Genomic DNA, 18,014 nt, shown 5'->3' with positions numbered 1-18,014 from the left:
GCCAGTTCTGCCAGGTGAGGCCCTTTTTGGGAGATGGCGGGGGGAGGAAGGGGAGGGCGGCCTCAGAGACTGTCCACAGCCTCGGGCAGCTGCCAGATGGACAGCGACTCCCTCCGCCATTGCAGAGCTTGCCATCTCTGCCGCGTCGGAGAACCTTCTGCCTCATTGTGTGGGAGACCTGTTCTTGCCATGTGGGAGCCACCTTACAAAGGTCCCCCACCCTTTGCTTCTTGGCCTCACCTCCTGCAACTCTCCCTGGGGGCTTTGCCCTGGCTGTTGCCTCCGCCTGGAACCCTTCTCCCCTAGACATCCGCGTGGTACACTCCCTCACCTCTGAGGTTTTGCTCAAATTCACTCTCTCAGCAGGGTTCCCCCGACTGCCCTCCTTATTACGGACATCTCTCCCAGCTTCACGGCCCCCCTGCTCTGCTTTCCCTTATCTTTTGCCACGGTGGGGGCTCAATGGATGTTTGTAGGAGGGATAAAATAATACTGATAATAATGCCAGCTGATACTCCTTGGGTACCAGGCCTGTGCTGAGCATTTCCCTCTCACACATCATTTATGAAAGCCCACAAGGAGGATGGTGTATTGGTGTCCATTTTACAATCGAGGACGCAGGGCAGCAGTGCCGCAGGTGACGTGCCCAGCGTGAAGGAGCCCCACAGCTGTGCACACCAGGTGGCCTCATCCAATCCAATGGGGCTAAACGCCATCTCCCTGCCAGGGGCCCCCAAATGTGTGTATCTCGCCTAGCCTTCCTTCTGAGAATGGGATGGCTTATTCCCTTTGCTAAACCCAACAAAGCAAAACCCAACACGTGACCTGCTAACTTCGCTCCATCGCCATGAACAGCACTCCCATTGCTGGTCTGGCTGCACGAGCCCCATGCTGGGGGTCAGCCTCATGGCTCTCTTTGCCGCCCACCCCACATGCAGTCCCACCCCATCCTCCATCTCTTTCATTATCTCTCTCTTCCCCTAGCCATCAGGGCCTGCCCTCCTCCGAAGTCTGCCCCTGCAACATTTCATTACCCCCTACTCTGCCCCGTGGGTCACAACTTGGAGCTCCTGCCAGTCTGAGTGGAGGAAGGAGGTGGGGCTGAGAAGCACGGACCCCCATGTGCCCTCAGTTACAGTGATTCTTAGCCTTCCCGGGTCATGACCTTGATAGTTGAGACCCCTTCCCCCGCAGTCCTGTGCATGGGGCCAACTTCACGGGGCGTGACTTGTGTGGGCACATGAGGTCCCATGTTCAGCAGAGCCCATCTTGGTATAATGCTCGGCTGTTGCTGTCTTGAAATTTTTAATAATTTGTAACATGGAGCCCATGTGCTCATTATTCATGAGTCCCACAAATTATGCAGCCTGTCTTGTTTGCATACAGTTAGTGGGGTAAGAAAAGGAGATAGTCAAACTCTGCTCGGGGACCCTGTCCATTTACACAGAGCACTTCCCACCCCTCCCCGCCCCCCAATATCTGTCCCTCTCTCACTCTCATTCCATTGTCATCCCTAGACCCAACCTGCCAGTTGCTCCCAGCTTGGTTTTCCTGGAGTCCGCTGGGCAGTGGCGATGGCCGAAGTGGATGGGAGAGACTCGCCAAGGAGGGGAGAGGACTTCAGCGACTGAGGCGCTTTTCTGGGATGCCCACCTCGTTCCCTCCAAAGTCTCCGGAGGACCCCAGGTCTCGGGGAAGAGCCCGCAGCTGTGAAGACGGTATAAGCAGTCAAACGGGGGAAGTTGGCCAAATGAATTGAGAAGAGGTCCTCAGGCAGGGCTGGGCCTGAGCGTGTGGGTCCATATTAAAGGCAACAGGGGCTGCCTGAGCTCAGGAGACCCTGATGCGCGTTCTGGGCCTGACCAAGTCCATTCATTCACAAGCTGTGGGGCCTGGGCCTCCCTGGCCCCGACCTGGGCCTCCTGACCCCATTTGGGAACCTGGACGCTCCTTCCCGTCTGTTCAAAGGGCTGGGGGATCTTGCTCTGAACCTCCATTGTCTCATTTCAGACTCACTCCTCAGCCTTCAGGCTGATTTTAACAACGTTGACTTTATAAACATCTTCAGAGTGTCTACCATACACCTGGTTGTTTTCAGAAGAGCTCACATTTAATGAGTGCTTACTATGTCCCAGGCGCTTTTCTGTGTACTTCACACACATTGTTTTTAACCCTCACAAGAATTCTATCAGGTGGGGTCACAGAGGGGAAACTGAGACACAGTGCAGTCAAGTAACTTGTTGAATTGCAATGGTGGAGTTGGGATGTGAACCTAAGCCCTGCGGCTCCAGAGCTGGCCCTGGCCCACTGGGCCGATGGTTCACCAGGTTGGATTGGGGCAGTCATGGGGAGACACTTGGAAGAAATCCCAATCTGTCCTTGTACCCCCACCAGCCCCCCAGAGGCAGCAAGGGTGGGTGGGCTGTAGAGGGGACAGGCCTTCCCGAGTCTCACCAGGTGTCACCTTTGTCCCCTCTTTCCCTCTCGTCACACATTCCATCAGCCACTGCAATCAGAAAGAAGGGAGCCTGAATTATTGGCTGGTCTCCCGGAGTCGGGTCTCCCCTGCTCTGCCCTTGCTGCCCGTTAGTCTGAACGATCCATCCAAAGCACAGATCCAGACATGCCATCGTCTCCCTGCGTAGGGCCCTCTGAAGCTCCCTACGGCTCTGGGCTAGAGCCGGGTTCCTCGCGTGGTGGGGAGCTGCCCTTTGGGATCTGAGCCACAGCATTTGCTGGGTGAGGTTTCTGTGCTCACCAGCAAGGCTGCTGTGAACGCCCTTGAACTTGTATCTTTGCACACAAGTGTGCTGCTGTCTGTGGGATAAATTCTGAAAGGAGGACTTGTTGAATATACTATCTGTGCCTTTACAGTTTGCAGATACTGCGAAGTTGTCTTAACAAAAGGTGGCACCGAAAATGTGTACAAAAGTGCCTGTTTCTCCTGGCCTCTGGCCCATGAACACCCCCTAAATCAGCGGTCGCCAACCAGTGGGCCACGGACCACTGGTGGTCCCTGAGGTCTGAAAGGTTGGCGACCGCTGCCCTAAATAACACCCTCACACACTTTCACACACACTCACACACACTCACACACACACACACTCACACACACACACTCACACACACACACACACATACACTCACACACACACACACACACGTACACTCACACACACTCATACACTCACACACACACTCATACACACACACACTCATACACACACACTCACACACTCATACACACACACATACACTCACACACACTCACACACACACACTCACTCATACACACACACACACTCATACACACACACACATTCACACACACACACACTCTCACACACACACACTCACACACACCTACACTCACACACACACACGTACACTCACACACACACTCATACACTCACACACACACACTCACTCATACACACACACACACACACACACACACACCCCTCTCTCTACGCACGCTTTGTTCTGGCTGATGAGCTTTGTCGCTGTTTTGCTGGGAGCTTTCCTGGTGTTGAATAAACACTTTTGATAACCGTTCAACCCTGTGGCTGAAGCTTCCTCCTGGGTTGTCTGGCATTTTCTCCAAACACCCTGCTCCCTGTCAGCCACTGCCCTCCCCCTACCCCCCCCATTGGCCATTGTTCAGCCTCCATGCTGACCTAGAAAAGCCAGGTGAGTCACCCCACACCCCACCCCCTGACCCTCCAGAGGAGCCAGAGGAGCCTTGGGGGCTCAGACCCCAAGGGAGAGCTGGCACAGCCGGTGCTGCAGGACATCTGGTCGCACTCCTGGGATCACCCAGCAGCAGGCAGGGGCCACAGCTCCTCAGGGCCACTGGCAGGTAAGTGGTGAGGGCTGAGAGGAGATGCCCTCCTGCTTTGAGTGGGGGCTGAGACCCTGGGTGTGGATTGGGGCCGCCTTCCTGGCATTTTGTCCTGTGAGGCAGGAGACGTGTGTGTCTGACAAACACACCTGTGACCTAGTGATAGGCCCCCTCGAGAGGCATCGTCCCCATCTTAGCAGCCCGCTGAGTGCCTGCCCAGTGTTGAGTGCTTCCCATGTGTTCTCTTACTTGCTCTTCATCACAGCCTCTGTAGTGGGTCGCAGTAACATTTTCAGATGAGGAAACTCAGGGTCATTGCGGTTAAGTCACTGGCCCCGAGTCGCAGAGCCTGGAAGTGGCCTATTTTCCGGACTCTTAACTGAGATGCGTTTCCCGGGATCCACACAATACCCCGGGCTCTTCCTGGACTGGAACCGTGCAGCTTCCCGTTGTGCTGTTGATGTTTGCAAAAATATGAGGAAACTCAGAACAATAGTGTGTGTGTCTCCCCAGCCCCAAGAGCTCGGGGATCTGAGAGGACAGTCCCAGGGTGAGGTGGGGGAGCTGCTGGGGTCAGCAGAGACACGGGCTCCATTCCCGCCCTGAGCCCCTCACCCTCCCACCACCATCCCCTCAGGTCTCGTGTCACCATCAGTAAAATGGGACCATCTCCTCTGTATTTGCTTCCTGTGGCCGTCACTCACAAAAGTACCACATACGGGGCAGCTGAGAGGGGGGATATCGAGTCTCCAGGTCTAGGAGCTGGAAGTCCAGAATCAGGGTGCAGGCAGGGCGGGGCTCCCCCTGTGCTGGCAAGGGGAGAACCTTCCTTGTCTCCCCCAGCTGCTGGCAGCGCCATCCTCACGGGTCTCCCTATGTGTCACGCCGCCTTCCTCTGCGCATGCTGCGTCCCAGTTCCCTTTTCATAAGGACCAGTCATTGGATCAGGGCCCTTGAACTTGATTACCTCTGTCGAGACCCTACTTCCAAATGTCATGTTCTGAGGTCCTGGGGTTAGGATGTCCACAGCTAATCCTGGCAAGACACAGGTCCACCCCCAACACCCTCTGCGAGGACTGACTGTGGGAACACACGCAGAGCTCTGAGCACAGTGCTTGGCTGGCGCTTTATAATGCTCCATGAATTGTTGTCAAAAGCAAAAAGCTGAGCAACCTGGACATACAATGTTTGGTGTACATCATGTGCCAGGCACAGACTGGGCATGCATTATCCCTCTGATCCTAACTACCCCTGGTGGCAGGCAAGGTTTGCATTGAAATGATGAAGCTGGGACTCAGAGAGGTTAAGGCACTTGCCTGAAGTCACACAGCCCAAATGGCAGAGCTGAGGATGAACTCCAGGCCTATGAGACTCCACTACATCACACAGGGCAGGAGAGCACTATAATGGGGAGTGGGAGCTGCTCAGAGGGGTAGAAAGGCAGGGAGGGAGTGCTGAGCACATAGCACGTGATCCCGGGGAGCCTCCTGGGTCAGAGGGGCAGGGAATGCTCTTGACGATGGTGAGTGGGTGGGCTGGATCACAGGCTGCCTGGCGAGGTGCTGGCAGGTGGCCAGGTGCAGGGCCGCCATGTCTGAGTCACTCCACTGCGACCTAACCGGCCCAGCCGATACTCCAGGGCTGGGACCCGGCTGAGGAATGTTGCCCAGAGCGTGGACACACTTCACTTCATTCTCAGTGCACACAGCTCTCCAGGAAGCCAAGAGGTGGTGCTTCCTTTAAGAAGCTTGAAAGTGCAGTTTAGTCAAGATTCAGGCTACTCTCTCTTCCTCTTGCTTTCTTTCCAAGGGTTCCCTACACCTGAAGGAAGTGATGTTAGGTTTTCTATGCTGGACTAGAAGTTCATTTATTCAGGCACTAACATATTGACTTACTCCAGCCTCTACCTATTCATTCATTTACTTATCCACTCATTCACCTAATGGTTCACTGATTCATTCATTCATTCATTCATTTACTCAAGTACTCATGCTCGCACATTCATGTACACAGCCATTCACTCTTCCACCTATCATCCATCCATCCATCCATCCATCATCCATGTAGCCATCACCCATCCATCAATCATTCATCCATCCATCCATCCATCCAACCTTTATTAAGCACCTACCATGTTTTCCACACAAAGCTTCTCATGCCTCCCAAACTACTTTTTCACCCACTTTTACTGCTACTTCCACTTACATATTTGGAGGGAGGACCTCTGCGCCAATGGAACCCCAGACACTTGGCCTACTGGTGGTGTGGTTTCAGGATCTCCTCCTCAGGAAAGGCGTGGGAGAAGTGGACAGCCAGTCATCTGTACAGCCCTAGTCTGCACATGAGAGCAGTGATGGCCGCCTGAGACTCGGGCTCCTAAAGGTCCCTGCCCATCGTTTGGTGCCAAGACTATGCATATTCCTGGGCGCTGTCGCTCTCGTGGGGCGATGTCCAGTTGTTGGGCTCCATTTCTTGCTCCCCCCAGGCCAGAGCAGACCACAGTGACCCGTGGCTTTGGGCCCCTCCTAAGGAGCATCCTTGGGCTGCTCTTCTTAAAGGCAAGTATGCCAAGGGAAGGGCAGCAGGCGGTGGGTGGAGGGGTGGATCATGGCATTCTGTCCTGGCCAGAGAGTAAGGGGAGGGGCTCCTGGCCCATACAGATTCGGAGGAAGGACAGAAGCCAGGGAAGCCAGGAGGAATGTCCCTTCCTCATCCCTACTTCACATTCAGGGCTAAAGGCCAGTTCCCAGGGGGGCTCTTCTGACCCCCACAGCTGGCCACTTGCGTTTCCTCCTCCCTTAGCATCCTTCCTTCCCCCACCCAAGCCCTTCCCTTTCTCACCCCCCAACACATTCCTGCCTGCTTGCTTTTCTGTTTCCTGGCAAAGTCCCCATCCCCATTTCACAGAGGAGGAGACCAAGGCTGGGAGAAGGTGGGAGACTGCTCACAGTCACGGAGGGTGTGGCCACTTGGGGGAAGACCCCCGGGTCAGGGATGCTTTTCCTGTCGACAGTAGTCAGGTCTTTTATTTCAAAATTTTTTCATGGATTTGAGAGAGAGAGAGAGAGAGAGAGAGAGAGAGAGAGAGAGAGAGAGAGAGAAACATCAGTGATGAGAGAGAATCATTGATTGGCTGCCTCCTGCAAGCCCCACACTGGATATAGAGCTCACAACCTGGGCTTGTGCCCTGACTGGGAATCAAACCCTGACCTCCTGATTCATAGGTCAACGCTCAACCACTGAGCCACGCCAACTGGGCAGTCTGGTCTTTTATTAATGCAGTTTTACCTATAATGAAAGGCCTGTGGGTAATAAAAATGGCACTATAAATTATAACTTATGGCTGTTTTTTAAAGGTGCCATTTCCACTTGACCATAGTGCAGGCAGGTGGGCAGGGCTCAGGGTTTGTGTGTGTGTGTGTGTGTGTGTGTGTGTATGTGTGTGTGTGTAGGCGGCTCTGGCTGAGCCAGCCCCGCCTGGGAGGAGGTTGGACCTCTGCCCTGGTTAGGGGGTGTCTGGGAACTGGGCGAGCAGCCTCTCTCCTGCTCACATCACTGCCTGAGTCAGCCCCACAGCAACGGCAGCGGCAGCGGCAGCGGCAGCAGCAGCGCGGAGGCACCTGTGAGCTGTGAGGTGCCAGCTCATGGCGGAGCCTGCCCTTCTCCCCACCGCCCAGATGGGGAGGCTGGCCCCCGTGTCCCTGGCCTCACCGTGTCCCAGGATCCCACGGGCTCACATCGCCAGGCGGCCGGGGCGCTGTGCCCAGTGCCGGACTGACCTGGGCAGCAGGTACAGGAATCACAGGAGGAGAGGGGGGAGGTTTGGGCTACTGGTGTCTCAGGGCCAAGGCTGAGGAACGAGGGGACCAAGTTGAAGACCTACCATGTGCCGGGGGCGTAGGCCTTTCAGTTCTTACATCACCCTCTGAAGCAAGAATCCCTCTCCCTTCCTACAGATGAGGAAACAGATGCTCTGAGAGGTCTAGGAAATGGCCCAAGTGGTGGGGGTGTCCAGCTTGGTCCATGGGACCCCAAGCCCAGGCCCTTCCTGGGACACAACACTGGCCTGGGCTCCTGCTGCTGGCTCCTGCAGGGGACACTGATTTTCGGGTTCTTAGAGATGTGAGTGATGCTCAATATGTGCTGTTTCCCCTTTTTTCGAATGTAGAGAGCTTTAGGCACCCCAAGGGTTGTTTGGGGTTCAAGGTTCAGGATCTTAAGCTATGAGATCTCAGCTGGATGAGTGTGGCTGTGTGGTCACCTGGCTGACAGCTGTGTCACTCTTCCTGCTCAGGTACCTCTCTGACAGTCAGACCAGGATTTTTTAAAAGTCATTTCTCCCCATGTGTGATTACAGCATATCACAAAATGAGTATTATAGAAATTCCAACAGTGTAGACAGAAATGTGCCTATTCCCCAGCACTGACTGCTGTTAAAGTTTTGGCATATACCTGGGAGATCCTTTTGACGTACGTGAACCTATCCCTGTAGAGTTCTACACAAATGAGACCATGCCCACCCTTAATTTCTTAGTTCCTTGTAATCCCCAAGGCCATTAATATTGAATTCACTATAAGAGTACCTGACCCATTGAATGTGCTCAATACTTACTGGATGGATGAACAAATGAATTTTGTTGCATTCCCTTTGTTACTTTAAACAAAACAAGAAAAATAACACTCTGACTTCCAGAACAGTAGTTTTTCAAACTCCAGAGCTCTGTCAATCTTTTATTTGAATTCGATCTTTATTATGTTTTTGAGTATTGAAAAACTGGTAATGGCATCACACATGTCATGTGTTCTATCTCAACTATTTTTTGCCCATCAAAATTATATAGGTTGCGTGATCCGTGAATGCTTTTGGTTGAACTTAAGAGTTTATAATAGTATTATTGTTCTCTATTTTGTTTATTGAAAAGAGATTCCACTGGCAAAAAAAAAAAAAAAAAAAAATGTGAACGCCACTTCCCTGAAACAGGCTTGTTTGTCTGCTCCAGGCCAGTCCTCAAAGTCACTAGGTCAGTTCTTCCTATACTCTGAGTTCATTCATCTCTCTGGTCACTCACTCACCTGAGAGTCATTTATTTACTCAACACCATAAGCTCCCAGACGTCAGACCATATCTGTTTTGTTCACTCGTGTATCTCCACGACCCAGTGCATTGTGGGTGCTCATGAAATGCTTGCTCAATGAATGAAATGCTCACTGCCTCTACGTGAAGTCCCATGATGGGCACGGGACATGAGGATGAATAAGATGCTCCCAGCCCTCGGGCTGCCACAGGCTGGTCCAGGAGGAAGACCTAGGACTGGTCCACTGCAATATGATGCACTAAATGCTGATGAGAAAGGTCTGAGCAGGGGTGACTAGAGTCGGTGTTGTCATCAAATAGAACTTCCCACAAAGTGAGTGGGACATAGGCTCTCTATGTAACTATGAATGAACAAATGAATTTTGTTGCATTCCCTTTGTTACTTTAAACAAAACAAGCAATAATAACACTCTGACTTCCAGAACAGTAGTCTTATTTTTCAATTATAGTTCACATACAATAGAATCAATCAACGTTGCCCTTGGGAGGAGTCTTAATGACTCTGTAGGGCGTCCATCAACCTCACTCCTAAATAGAAATATATTTTCTGTTTACTCATGATTGCTATAAAAATGCAAAAAATAGCAAGTGAAATACACTTCCCCCTGCCACTGCCAACCCACAAGAATAGCAATTGTGAACAGTTCAGTATAAATCCTATAAGATTTTATGCTTCGTAAATATGTATTTATATCTGTATGTAGAAAACATATATGCTCTAATCCAAGTGTAGAACACATATACTTATAGCATTTTGTATTTAATCTCCATGTGATACCTTTTCATGGAAATATAGAGATCTACATTGTTCTCTGTAAAGGCTGCCTGCTTTTCCATTTTATGACTGAGCCCTGCTTTTGTTAACTAGCCTCCTGAGATGGACCTTTGGTTGTTTCCTTGTCTTTGGGAGTGGGCTGCTATCTGTATAAATTATACTGCATTGTCTTGGACACATGTCTCTGAGCACTTATCCTTATGATAAATTCCGATTTAGAACCTTTGAGTCCAAAGGCATATGCTTTTACTTTGGAACATATCACCAAATGGTTTCCCAGGAAGTTGTATCCAATCACAGACTCACCTACTGGGCGCCAGCTTTTGTTTATTTATATTCTTGACATTCTTGCCAGGACATTTTGGCTCATGTTAGTCTTTGCCAGTTGCATCTTGTTCTAACTCACCTTTCTTCCTGGGGTGGTTGGCCGTCTTTCACATGCTGAGTGTCTGAGAGATCAGGGAGGCGGGGAGGCCCATAGGTAGTCTAGTGCAACCGTCACATTCCCTTAACAATTGGTTAAGCGATTTGGCCGACTGCACACAGGGAGTTTGAAATAAGTCACTTTTACAAATTTAACATATTTTACTCATGTGTAGCCATCACAGTTAATGTCAACCTATCTCAGTAGATATCATGTACCTTTAAATCTCCAAACACCCCCCTGTATGGACCTCAAGCCCAGAATGGATCACCACACACAATTTAACTGCATCAGTGGTAGAGGACAGACTGCGTCTCGAAGCCCAGCCACACCACTTAGCAGCTGTGGGATTCTGGGGAAGCTACCTGACCTCTCTGAGCCTCAGTTTCCTTTTCTGCCAGATGGTTGCAAATGACAGTTCCTACCTCCTAGAGGGAAAAATGAAACGAGTGCTTGCAAAGATAGCGCAGTGCAGGTATGGGGGGGAGTACGCACTGCGCGCCAGGCATTACCGCCCAAGGGGAAGATTTGGGAGCTGACACCAACAGCACAGGTTTGTTGCCAGGTGATCACATGAACTCAGGCCTCCTGAGGCCTCGGGATGCTAGAAAGGTCTGCATTTGAGCCCCAAGTCACTTTCATTTACCGAGCCTCTCTGAGCCTGTTCCTTTATTTGCAAAATAAGTCTTCTTTTTTTTTTTTAATTTACATTGTTTTTTTATTTTTCCATTACAGTTGACATACAATATTACATTAGCTTCAGGTGTACAACCCAGTCATTCTAATCGTAGTCACGGTCAAGTCCTCCGGGATCTCCACTGCAGAACTGCCACCTGGGTGCTGCTCCGCCAGAAAAGCCCTTGCAGGCAAATTCTCTCAGAAGGAACTGGCCCTTTCTCCTGCACGCCTGAAAGGGCAGGTCTCTTCTGACAGGGTTTCCTGTTTCCTCTCTGGCCGCCCTGCTGAGCCGAGGGAGAAGGCTCTAATTACACGGAGGGTTAGGCTGCCCCCTTCAGGCCCTGGGCTTCTCCACCCCTCCAGCTGACCCCCACCCACCCCCCACCCCCCGCCCCTCCCCACCGCACCGTTCCCAGGTATTGCTGACCCACCCAGGTTGGCCGGCTGTGAGAATTTCATTTCCTTGCTACTTGCCAACCCCGGGTGTTAGCAATCTGATGTTTGCCAATCTGATGGGCAAAAACATTTCACTGTTTTAATTTGCATTTCCACAATGACTTGTGGAGTTCAACATCTTTCCATATTGAGCATTTTTGTATTTTATCTTCAGTGACTGTTGATTCATATCTGCTGTTTCCCTTTCTATTGGATTTTGGGGGAGTATTTTTTTTTTCCTTACTGATTTCTAGGAGCTCTTTATATAGACTAGATAGTAACACTATTTGTTGTGAATATTTTCTCTCAGCTGATCACTGATCTTATTAATCTGTCTATGATGTGTTTGTTATACAGACGTGTTAAATTTTGATGGAATCAAACCCCAGGCATTTTTCTGTGATCGCTTTTGGCTTTTATTTTGCTTGGGGGGATGATTCCCTCCACCCCTCATTTCTCCTGGGCTTCATTCTCATCAAACCCCAATGCAGGCTCCTATCCACCAGGGGAAATTCTTTTGTACTCACCACCATCGTGACCTGCTCCCCTTCCTGTAGAGGAGCTTTGCAATCTCCCTTCCTCTCTGATGTTCCTTAAAAGATGGGTTCCAACATCGCCTCCTCTAGGGAGCCTGCTCTGCTTAACCCCATCCCACCCTGGTCACTGCTCTGTCTGTTGGGCTGTTGGCCTCATAATTGCTTGGGACACAGTGTTGCTTTTAAGTATCTGATAGGGCACTTACTATGGAGCAAATGTTTTGCATGCATTGCATCCTCACAACCTTGTATATACAATTATCGTCATCAGCACTCCCATTCTGTAGGGTGGGGAGGGAAGGCTAAGATACTTTCCCAGGTTCACACATCCAGAAGACAGACGCAGACCTGCACAGTCTAACACCAGAGCCTGGGCCCTTGGCCACTGTGCCAAATGTCTTGTATTGCTGCCCTAATTTAGGGTCTTAAACAATCCAAATGTATTCCCTCAGAGTTCTGCAGGCCCGAAGGTCAACATGGGCCTCCCCGGGCTAAAAGCAAGGTGTTAGTGGGATTGTGGTTCTTTCTGGAGAACCCGGGGAGAGCCCGCTCTGTGGCTTCCAGAGGCCCCCTTCCAGCCTCAAAGCCAGCAGTGGCAAGGTGAGCCCTTCTCACGCTGCCTTCTCTCTGGTCTCCACTCTTCTGCCTCCCTCTCCCCCATTTAAGGGCCCTTGTGATTTCACTGGGCCCACCAGCTAGTCCAGGATGACCTCCCCATCTCAAGGTCAGTTGATCAGCAACCATAATCCCTCCTGCAACCTTAACCCACCTCCCCTCATGTAACATAACAGCCACAGATTCCAGGGATTAGTACCTGAGCATCTTTTATTGGCGGGGACTCGGGGTGGGGGGTTGGGGCGGGGCAGATTCTGCCTACCACAGCCGCGTTTCCATGATGCTTCTCCAAACCATCGTCACCTGCCTCTACCCGGCCTCATCCTGCCTCACCCCCTCAGAAGCTGTGGGTTAGATGGGTGACTGGGAATCACCCAGAAGGCTTGTTTAAACCCCGACTGCTGTGCCCACTCCCAGTTTCTCATTCAGTAGTTCTCAAGCAAGGACTGAGAATTTGCAGAATGGGTCCACAGATCCAGGTTTTCCAGTAACCGAATCAAGCATCCAGTATTGAATGGAAATTAGTTAAAATGAAATGAAGTAAAAAACTCAGCTCCTCAGTCATACTGACCACATTCCAAGTGCTCAGCAGCCACAGGGACTAGGGGCAGCTGTCCGGGCCAACACCATATGTACCTCTGACTCAGTGACTCAGCCAGAGGCCCGTTTGGAGGGGCCACCACCCCTCAGCTTCAGCCAGTTGTCACTTAGGGACAAGGGCCCAGGATTATCATCTCTTTTGATTTCGTTGTGGTGGAGAGCATTGGAATTAGCAGGTTTTAAGATGTGAGACTTCCTCGTGTCCAAATGATGGCAAGCTATTTGAAATGTGTTAAACTTCAGTGGGGTGGCCTCTCAGCTACTCCACACAGAGATTGGCTGGTCCTGATCTTCCGGTCAGGTACATTTGTCATCTCAGAGGTCATGGGCAGAACCTTAATCTCCTTCAGTCATCTCAGAAATGCAGGCTGCCCCTCCCAGAAGTGCCAGGTGAGAATTTCGATGCAATCCATCCATTCCCTCCCCACTCCTGAGAACTCCTCTGCAGGTCTCTGAACCCAGCCATGTACCGAAGCTCCCCACAATGCCTCCCAGCCTGGCTGCCCAATGCGGTCGGCTGGGCAGCTCCAAGCAATGCTGGTGCCCAGCTCCCATTTCCGGTGCTTTTGCTGCCCTTGGTCTGGGGCATTGCCTGGGCCCTGGGAGTTTGAAAAGCAGCTGGGTGGTGCAGGTGCACACTCAGGGTTGAGATTCACTGGCCTGTGGACCTGGTCTCCATACCTGGAATGCAGCTCCTCAGCTCAGCAGGGCTCATGCATCTCTGGCTCTCGCCCACTTGGCCCAGCTGCAGGGAGCACCCACCCCCGTGCCTTCCTCCGTCTCCTGGCCCAGCCCCAGGTCTGAGTCAGGAAGCTTATACACAGCATATGTCAAAGTGTTTTTACTGTTGTGGTCCAGAACACAAATAGTCACACTCGAAAGTTCTGTGACCCAGAGTCCAGCTCTAGTGGAATTATGTGGAAGAAATGCGGTGCGCGCCCCTGAACAATTCAAGAATGAGCACGCCCCCTGAATGAGCCAGTCCGTCTGGTGGTGTCTTATGGAGATTTTAGGAACTCAGTTAAGATGATACTGAAAAGTGTAAACACAGAGTTTGCCTTTCATATCTCTTTTCTGTCCAGCCCCCACCCCAGCCCTGTGGCATTGCTTCACAGGTGGCAGGGTTGCTGTGTACTGATGCTCAGGTTGTGCGCGGCATAGGCTGTTACATCCAAAGGGGCACCATCGCCCATCAAAATTGAAACAAAAAAAGTAGGCTGTTTGTGAAGCTCAGAACAGATTTTGTGGATGTGCTGAGGCCCATTCTCTGACTAAATGGGGGTCTCGTTGCCACACTGCAAAATGTGGTCTTGGAACAATGACGCCTTTAGAACTGTCAGGGTTTTATTTCCTTTCTGGTTTTTCCTGCGTTCCCACCTGATCTCCTCAGAAAGTTCACCCAAGGTGGCGATTGCCCTCCTCTCACTGCTTGGCTGTGAAAGTGGTGACACAGTTGATCACTTTTGTTTTGGTTTACTCACTCTTTTTATTGCTGTGTCACAAAAGCACGCAGATGCTGGTAATTTCCAAGCGAATGACAAAGCCACCGAGGAAGCCGGAGCCGAGCTGTGCACCAGCAGGGGGCAACCACATTCGCAGGAAGCGAGCTGACAAGCAGTTTCCCCAAAAGAGTAAATAGAGCGGAACAGCCAACTACATAATGAACGGGGAATCGGTCTCCAGTTCAGCTTCTGCTGGTGGAGATGGCCAAGCTGTTGCCGCGCACAGGCTGTGTGCCCGGCCTCCTCCTCTGGGCTCTTGGCAGGCTTGAGATTTCTTTGCTTGACCACATCTGCGTATGTTTGGGGACGGAGGTGTTTATAATTTGGAGTCGAGCCCAGTATGTGGGCAGAACACTGGAGAAAAGGCACATGGGTGCATGGGTGAGGTGCTGGCGGGACAGGCCACCTGCAAAATGAAACGGGGCCTTTGTTCAAAAATTATCACGCATTTCGGCATGGTGATAGCAGAGCACTAACCACGCCAGAGGCCTCCTCGGCAGGACTGCGCAGCCCCACATCCATGCCGCTGGCCTTGGTACGAACCCACCTCCAGAAGTTGGGGGGACATCTATGGATGGGGTCTCCAGCTGTGGGAAAAACACAGCCTCAGGGACCCCAGGACACAGAACCCCACAAGACAAAGACCAGGCAGGCAGCAGGAGCAAAATTAGCTCCCTGTCCTGGGCCACAGACAAACAAAAACAACCAAATAGCTCCAATGGTACAATCCTTTTTGGAAGACGATTTGGCAAAAACCCTTTGGCTCAGCAATCTCGCTTCTGGCACTCGCTCTTCCACGGTCACCTCTGCCCAGAGGGCCACGGCAGTAAACACGGGGATGCTTGTCGCAGGGTCACTTGTGATACAAATGAAAACACGCAAGCGCTGGTCACAGGGGGTGGGTGAGAACCCCGCCGCACACCGGAGGAGGGTCCTTCGGCAACATGCCCTGGGTGGGGGACCCCCAGGGCCCAGTGTTAACATTTCTTTCTATTGCTGTGTGTGGCACCCACTCTGGCCGAAGCCTGGGTCCCCCTGTGTGACTGCCCACTCCTTGAGGAGACTGACTGTAAGCCAGGTCTGGAGCAAGCTGTCTGTACCCCACAATCCCCACCAAAGTCCCGGGTGCTTCCACCTGCAGAATAATTCCTGAGGCTGGAGGAATGCGCACAATGGTGCTTTTGTTTTTAACTAACAGCTCTATTGATAAGAAAATGATGCACCATACAATTGACCCATTTCAAGTGTGCAGTCCAACGGTTTTTTTGGATACTCACAGAGTTGCGCAACCATCCTCACAATCAATCTTAGAACATGTTCGTCACCCCTAAGAAATGCCGTCCCCAGGAGCAGGCACTCACACAATGGCTCTTAATCCAAACCGGCCTGGACCTGTTTCTGTGACGAGGCTGGGGTGGGGTCATGCCTGCTACACAGAGCGGGGTGAGTGGGAAGGAGGCTGGGAAGGCAGCCACCATGGTCACCGCCCCTGTGCTCCACCCACCGGGCTCGGGCTCGGGGTGACATCCCTTTCCCACCCCTTGCCCAACAACGCTGACGACCTCCTGCATTTGCCTGGCTTTCAGAGATGCTTTCCCTCTCTCACCAAGTCTCATTTTTTAAAAATATATTTTTATTGATTTCAGAGAGGAAGGGAGAGCGAGAGAGATATAGAAACATCAATGATGAGAGAGAATCATCCATCGGCTGCCTCCTGCATGTCCCCTACTAGGGATCGAGCCAGCAACCCAGGCAAGTGCCCTGACTGGGAATGGAACCATGACCTCCTGGTCCATGAGTCATTACTCAACCACTGAGCCACGCCCGCTGGGCCCTAGTCTCATTTTAAGACCGTCTGGAGCGCAGCAATCATGGGCCAGATCGGCCCTAGAAGGGATGTGTGGCTGGGACTGGGGAAGCCCAGCCTTAGCAGAGGGGACAAATGATGCAAAGACATGGAGGCCTGAGGGAGACGGGGGAACTTGCAAACTTGCAACTGGAAAATCAGCTCCTGTGGGGAAATGGCCAGCACTGAGGCCCACGCGTGTCCGCCAACCTCACACTCCTGGCAGCTCTTTCTTTACTTCCAGTTGCTGTGACGAGGCCGGGGTGGGTCAGGTTAGAGGCCGGCATAGATTCTTTGTGGACTTTCTCTTTCCCTCCCTTAGAATGAATTCTTAATCTGGAAGTGATATTGATATGTTTGTCCTTTCTGTTAGCACTTACTCAATATTTGGTCCATCTTTTTTTTTTTTACTTTTAAATTTTGCTCCTTTGCATTCTGTGAACTGGCACTTTGGTCTGCTCAGATCTGGCTGGAGAGCAGCGGACGAGGTGGTCACATGTTAGAGACAGGGAAACCAGGGCTGTGGGAGTCAGACTCACAGAGAAGGGGGTGCGGGTGGGGAGGAGATAGCTGCCATTTTGGGTAGAAAGTCAGTGAGATGAGTGAGGTGCTGCGCTGTCATTTCCTCTCATGTCCTGGTGTTTAACTCCCTCTCATCAATGTTCACTCTACCCTGTGCGGGTCCAGGATTGCTTGCCTTGCCCAGGAAGGTGGGACGAAGCGGTGCTGCCTGGCCTTTCTCCACCCTCTGGGCATCATCTGTGTCCACGCGATTCTCAGGGACGATGGGTAACGTGGTCAGTTTGCGAGCCTGGCCGTGTGTCTGTCCCCCCTGGGAAGTTTGCTCAGGAAGCGCGCCCAGTTCCCCGGAGCCGCAGGCAGGTTTCTGGAGAACCTCCAATTTCTGGAGAACCTCCAAGCCCCGGACAGACCCCATCGTGAGCGGGGCTCTGCCTGACTTCTCTCCTCCCTCCTGCCTGCCGCAGCTCTGGCCCCTCGTCCCGCCCAGTGAGTCAGCTCCCGCAGAAGAACCCGCTGCGAGCATGCCCTGCCGAGCGCTCCCACTCCCGGGTGTCCTCGGCCGAGAGCTTGTCCCTGGATGGCTTTTGGATGGAGGTGGAGCGGATCCAACAGAGGGATGAGCTGAGAGAAGAGGATGGCAGCGGGGGCGAAGGCCGGCCCCCAGAGGGTGAGGAGTGCTGGCAGGGGCTGCTGGGCGGAGGGAGGCCCCTGTGGCAGGGGAGACATGTGCAAGCCCCAGGCACAGACCGTACATGCAAGGGCTTTATCTCTCCCGGGCTGTTGCGTAGCTTCGTCCCCCGTCTCCCTGCTCCCCCCTCGCTCCCTTGTCATCCTAAATGAGATGATGCCCCTCCCTAGATTAGGTCACTCAGCACAAGTGTACAATTGCCCCTTTCTTGCCAGGCACTGTTTTAGGCACCAGGGATACAACCGTGAACACAAAACAGTCTCCCCATGGAGCTAACATTTGAGTGGAATCCTAAATCCTTTGCTCAACATCCCACAGGTGTCCCCACCTCTGTCATCATGTCTGTTATCCATACTGCATAGTCAGTCGCTGCAAACTGAGCCGTGTAAAGCAACCACCATCATTATTCTCACAGCGTCACAGTTCTAGGGGTCGGCAGGGCTCCGCTAGGCGGTCC

General features: G+C 52.1%; 1 protein-coding gene and 1 long non-coding RNA gene across 2 annotated transcripts in view; one reads left to right on the top strand and one right to left on the bottom strand.

The window, feature by feature from the left end:
- Positions 1–7,485: 7,485 nt before the first annotated feature.
- The window catches only part of ARHGAP40 (Rho GTPase activating protein 40), a gene marked incomplete at its 5' end in the record, with an annotated part of 29,053 nt that continues 18,524 nt past the window's right edge, over positions 7,486–18,014 (top strand). Inside the window, 2 exons of the mRNA XM_081096727.1 lie at positions 7,486–7,631; positions 17,334–17,536. Coding sequence (XP_080952853.1) covers positions 7,486–7,631; positions 17,334–17,536 — 349 coding nt within the window. The remainder of the gene's footprint in view (positions 7,632–17,333; positions 17,537–18,014) is intronic.
- Positions 10,624–18,014, bottom strand: part of LOC308523066 — a 75,530-nt gene continuing 68,139 nt past the window's right edge. The window contains exon 3 of the long non-coding RNA XR_013996289.1: positions 10,624–11,094. This is a non-coding gene — a long non-coding RNA (uncharacterized lncRNA). The remainder of the gene's footprint in view (positions 11,095–18,014) is intronic.

This window comes from Myotis nattereri (assembly GCF_964212035.1).
Source record: "Myotis nattereri genome assembly, chromosome: 8".
NCBI classification, from domain to species: domain Eukaryota; kingdom Metazoa; phylum Chordata; class Mammalia; order Chiroptera; family Vespertilionidae; genus Myotis; species Myotis nattereri.
This window is presented reverse-complemented; position numbering and strand designations above follow the sequence as displayed.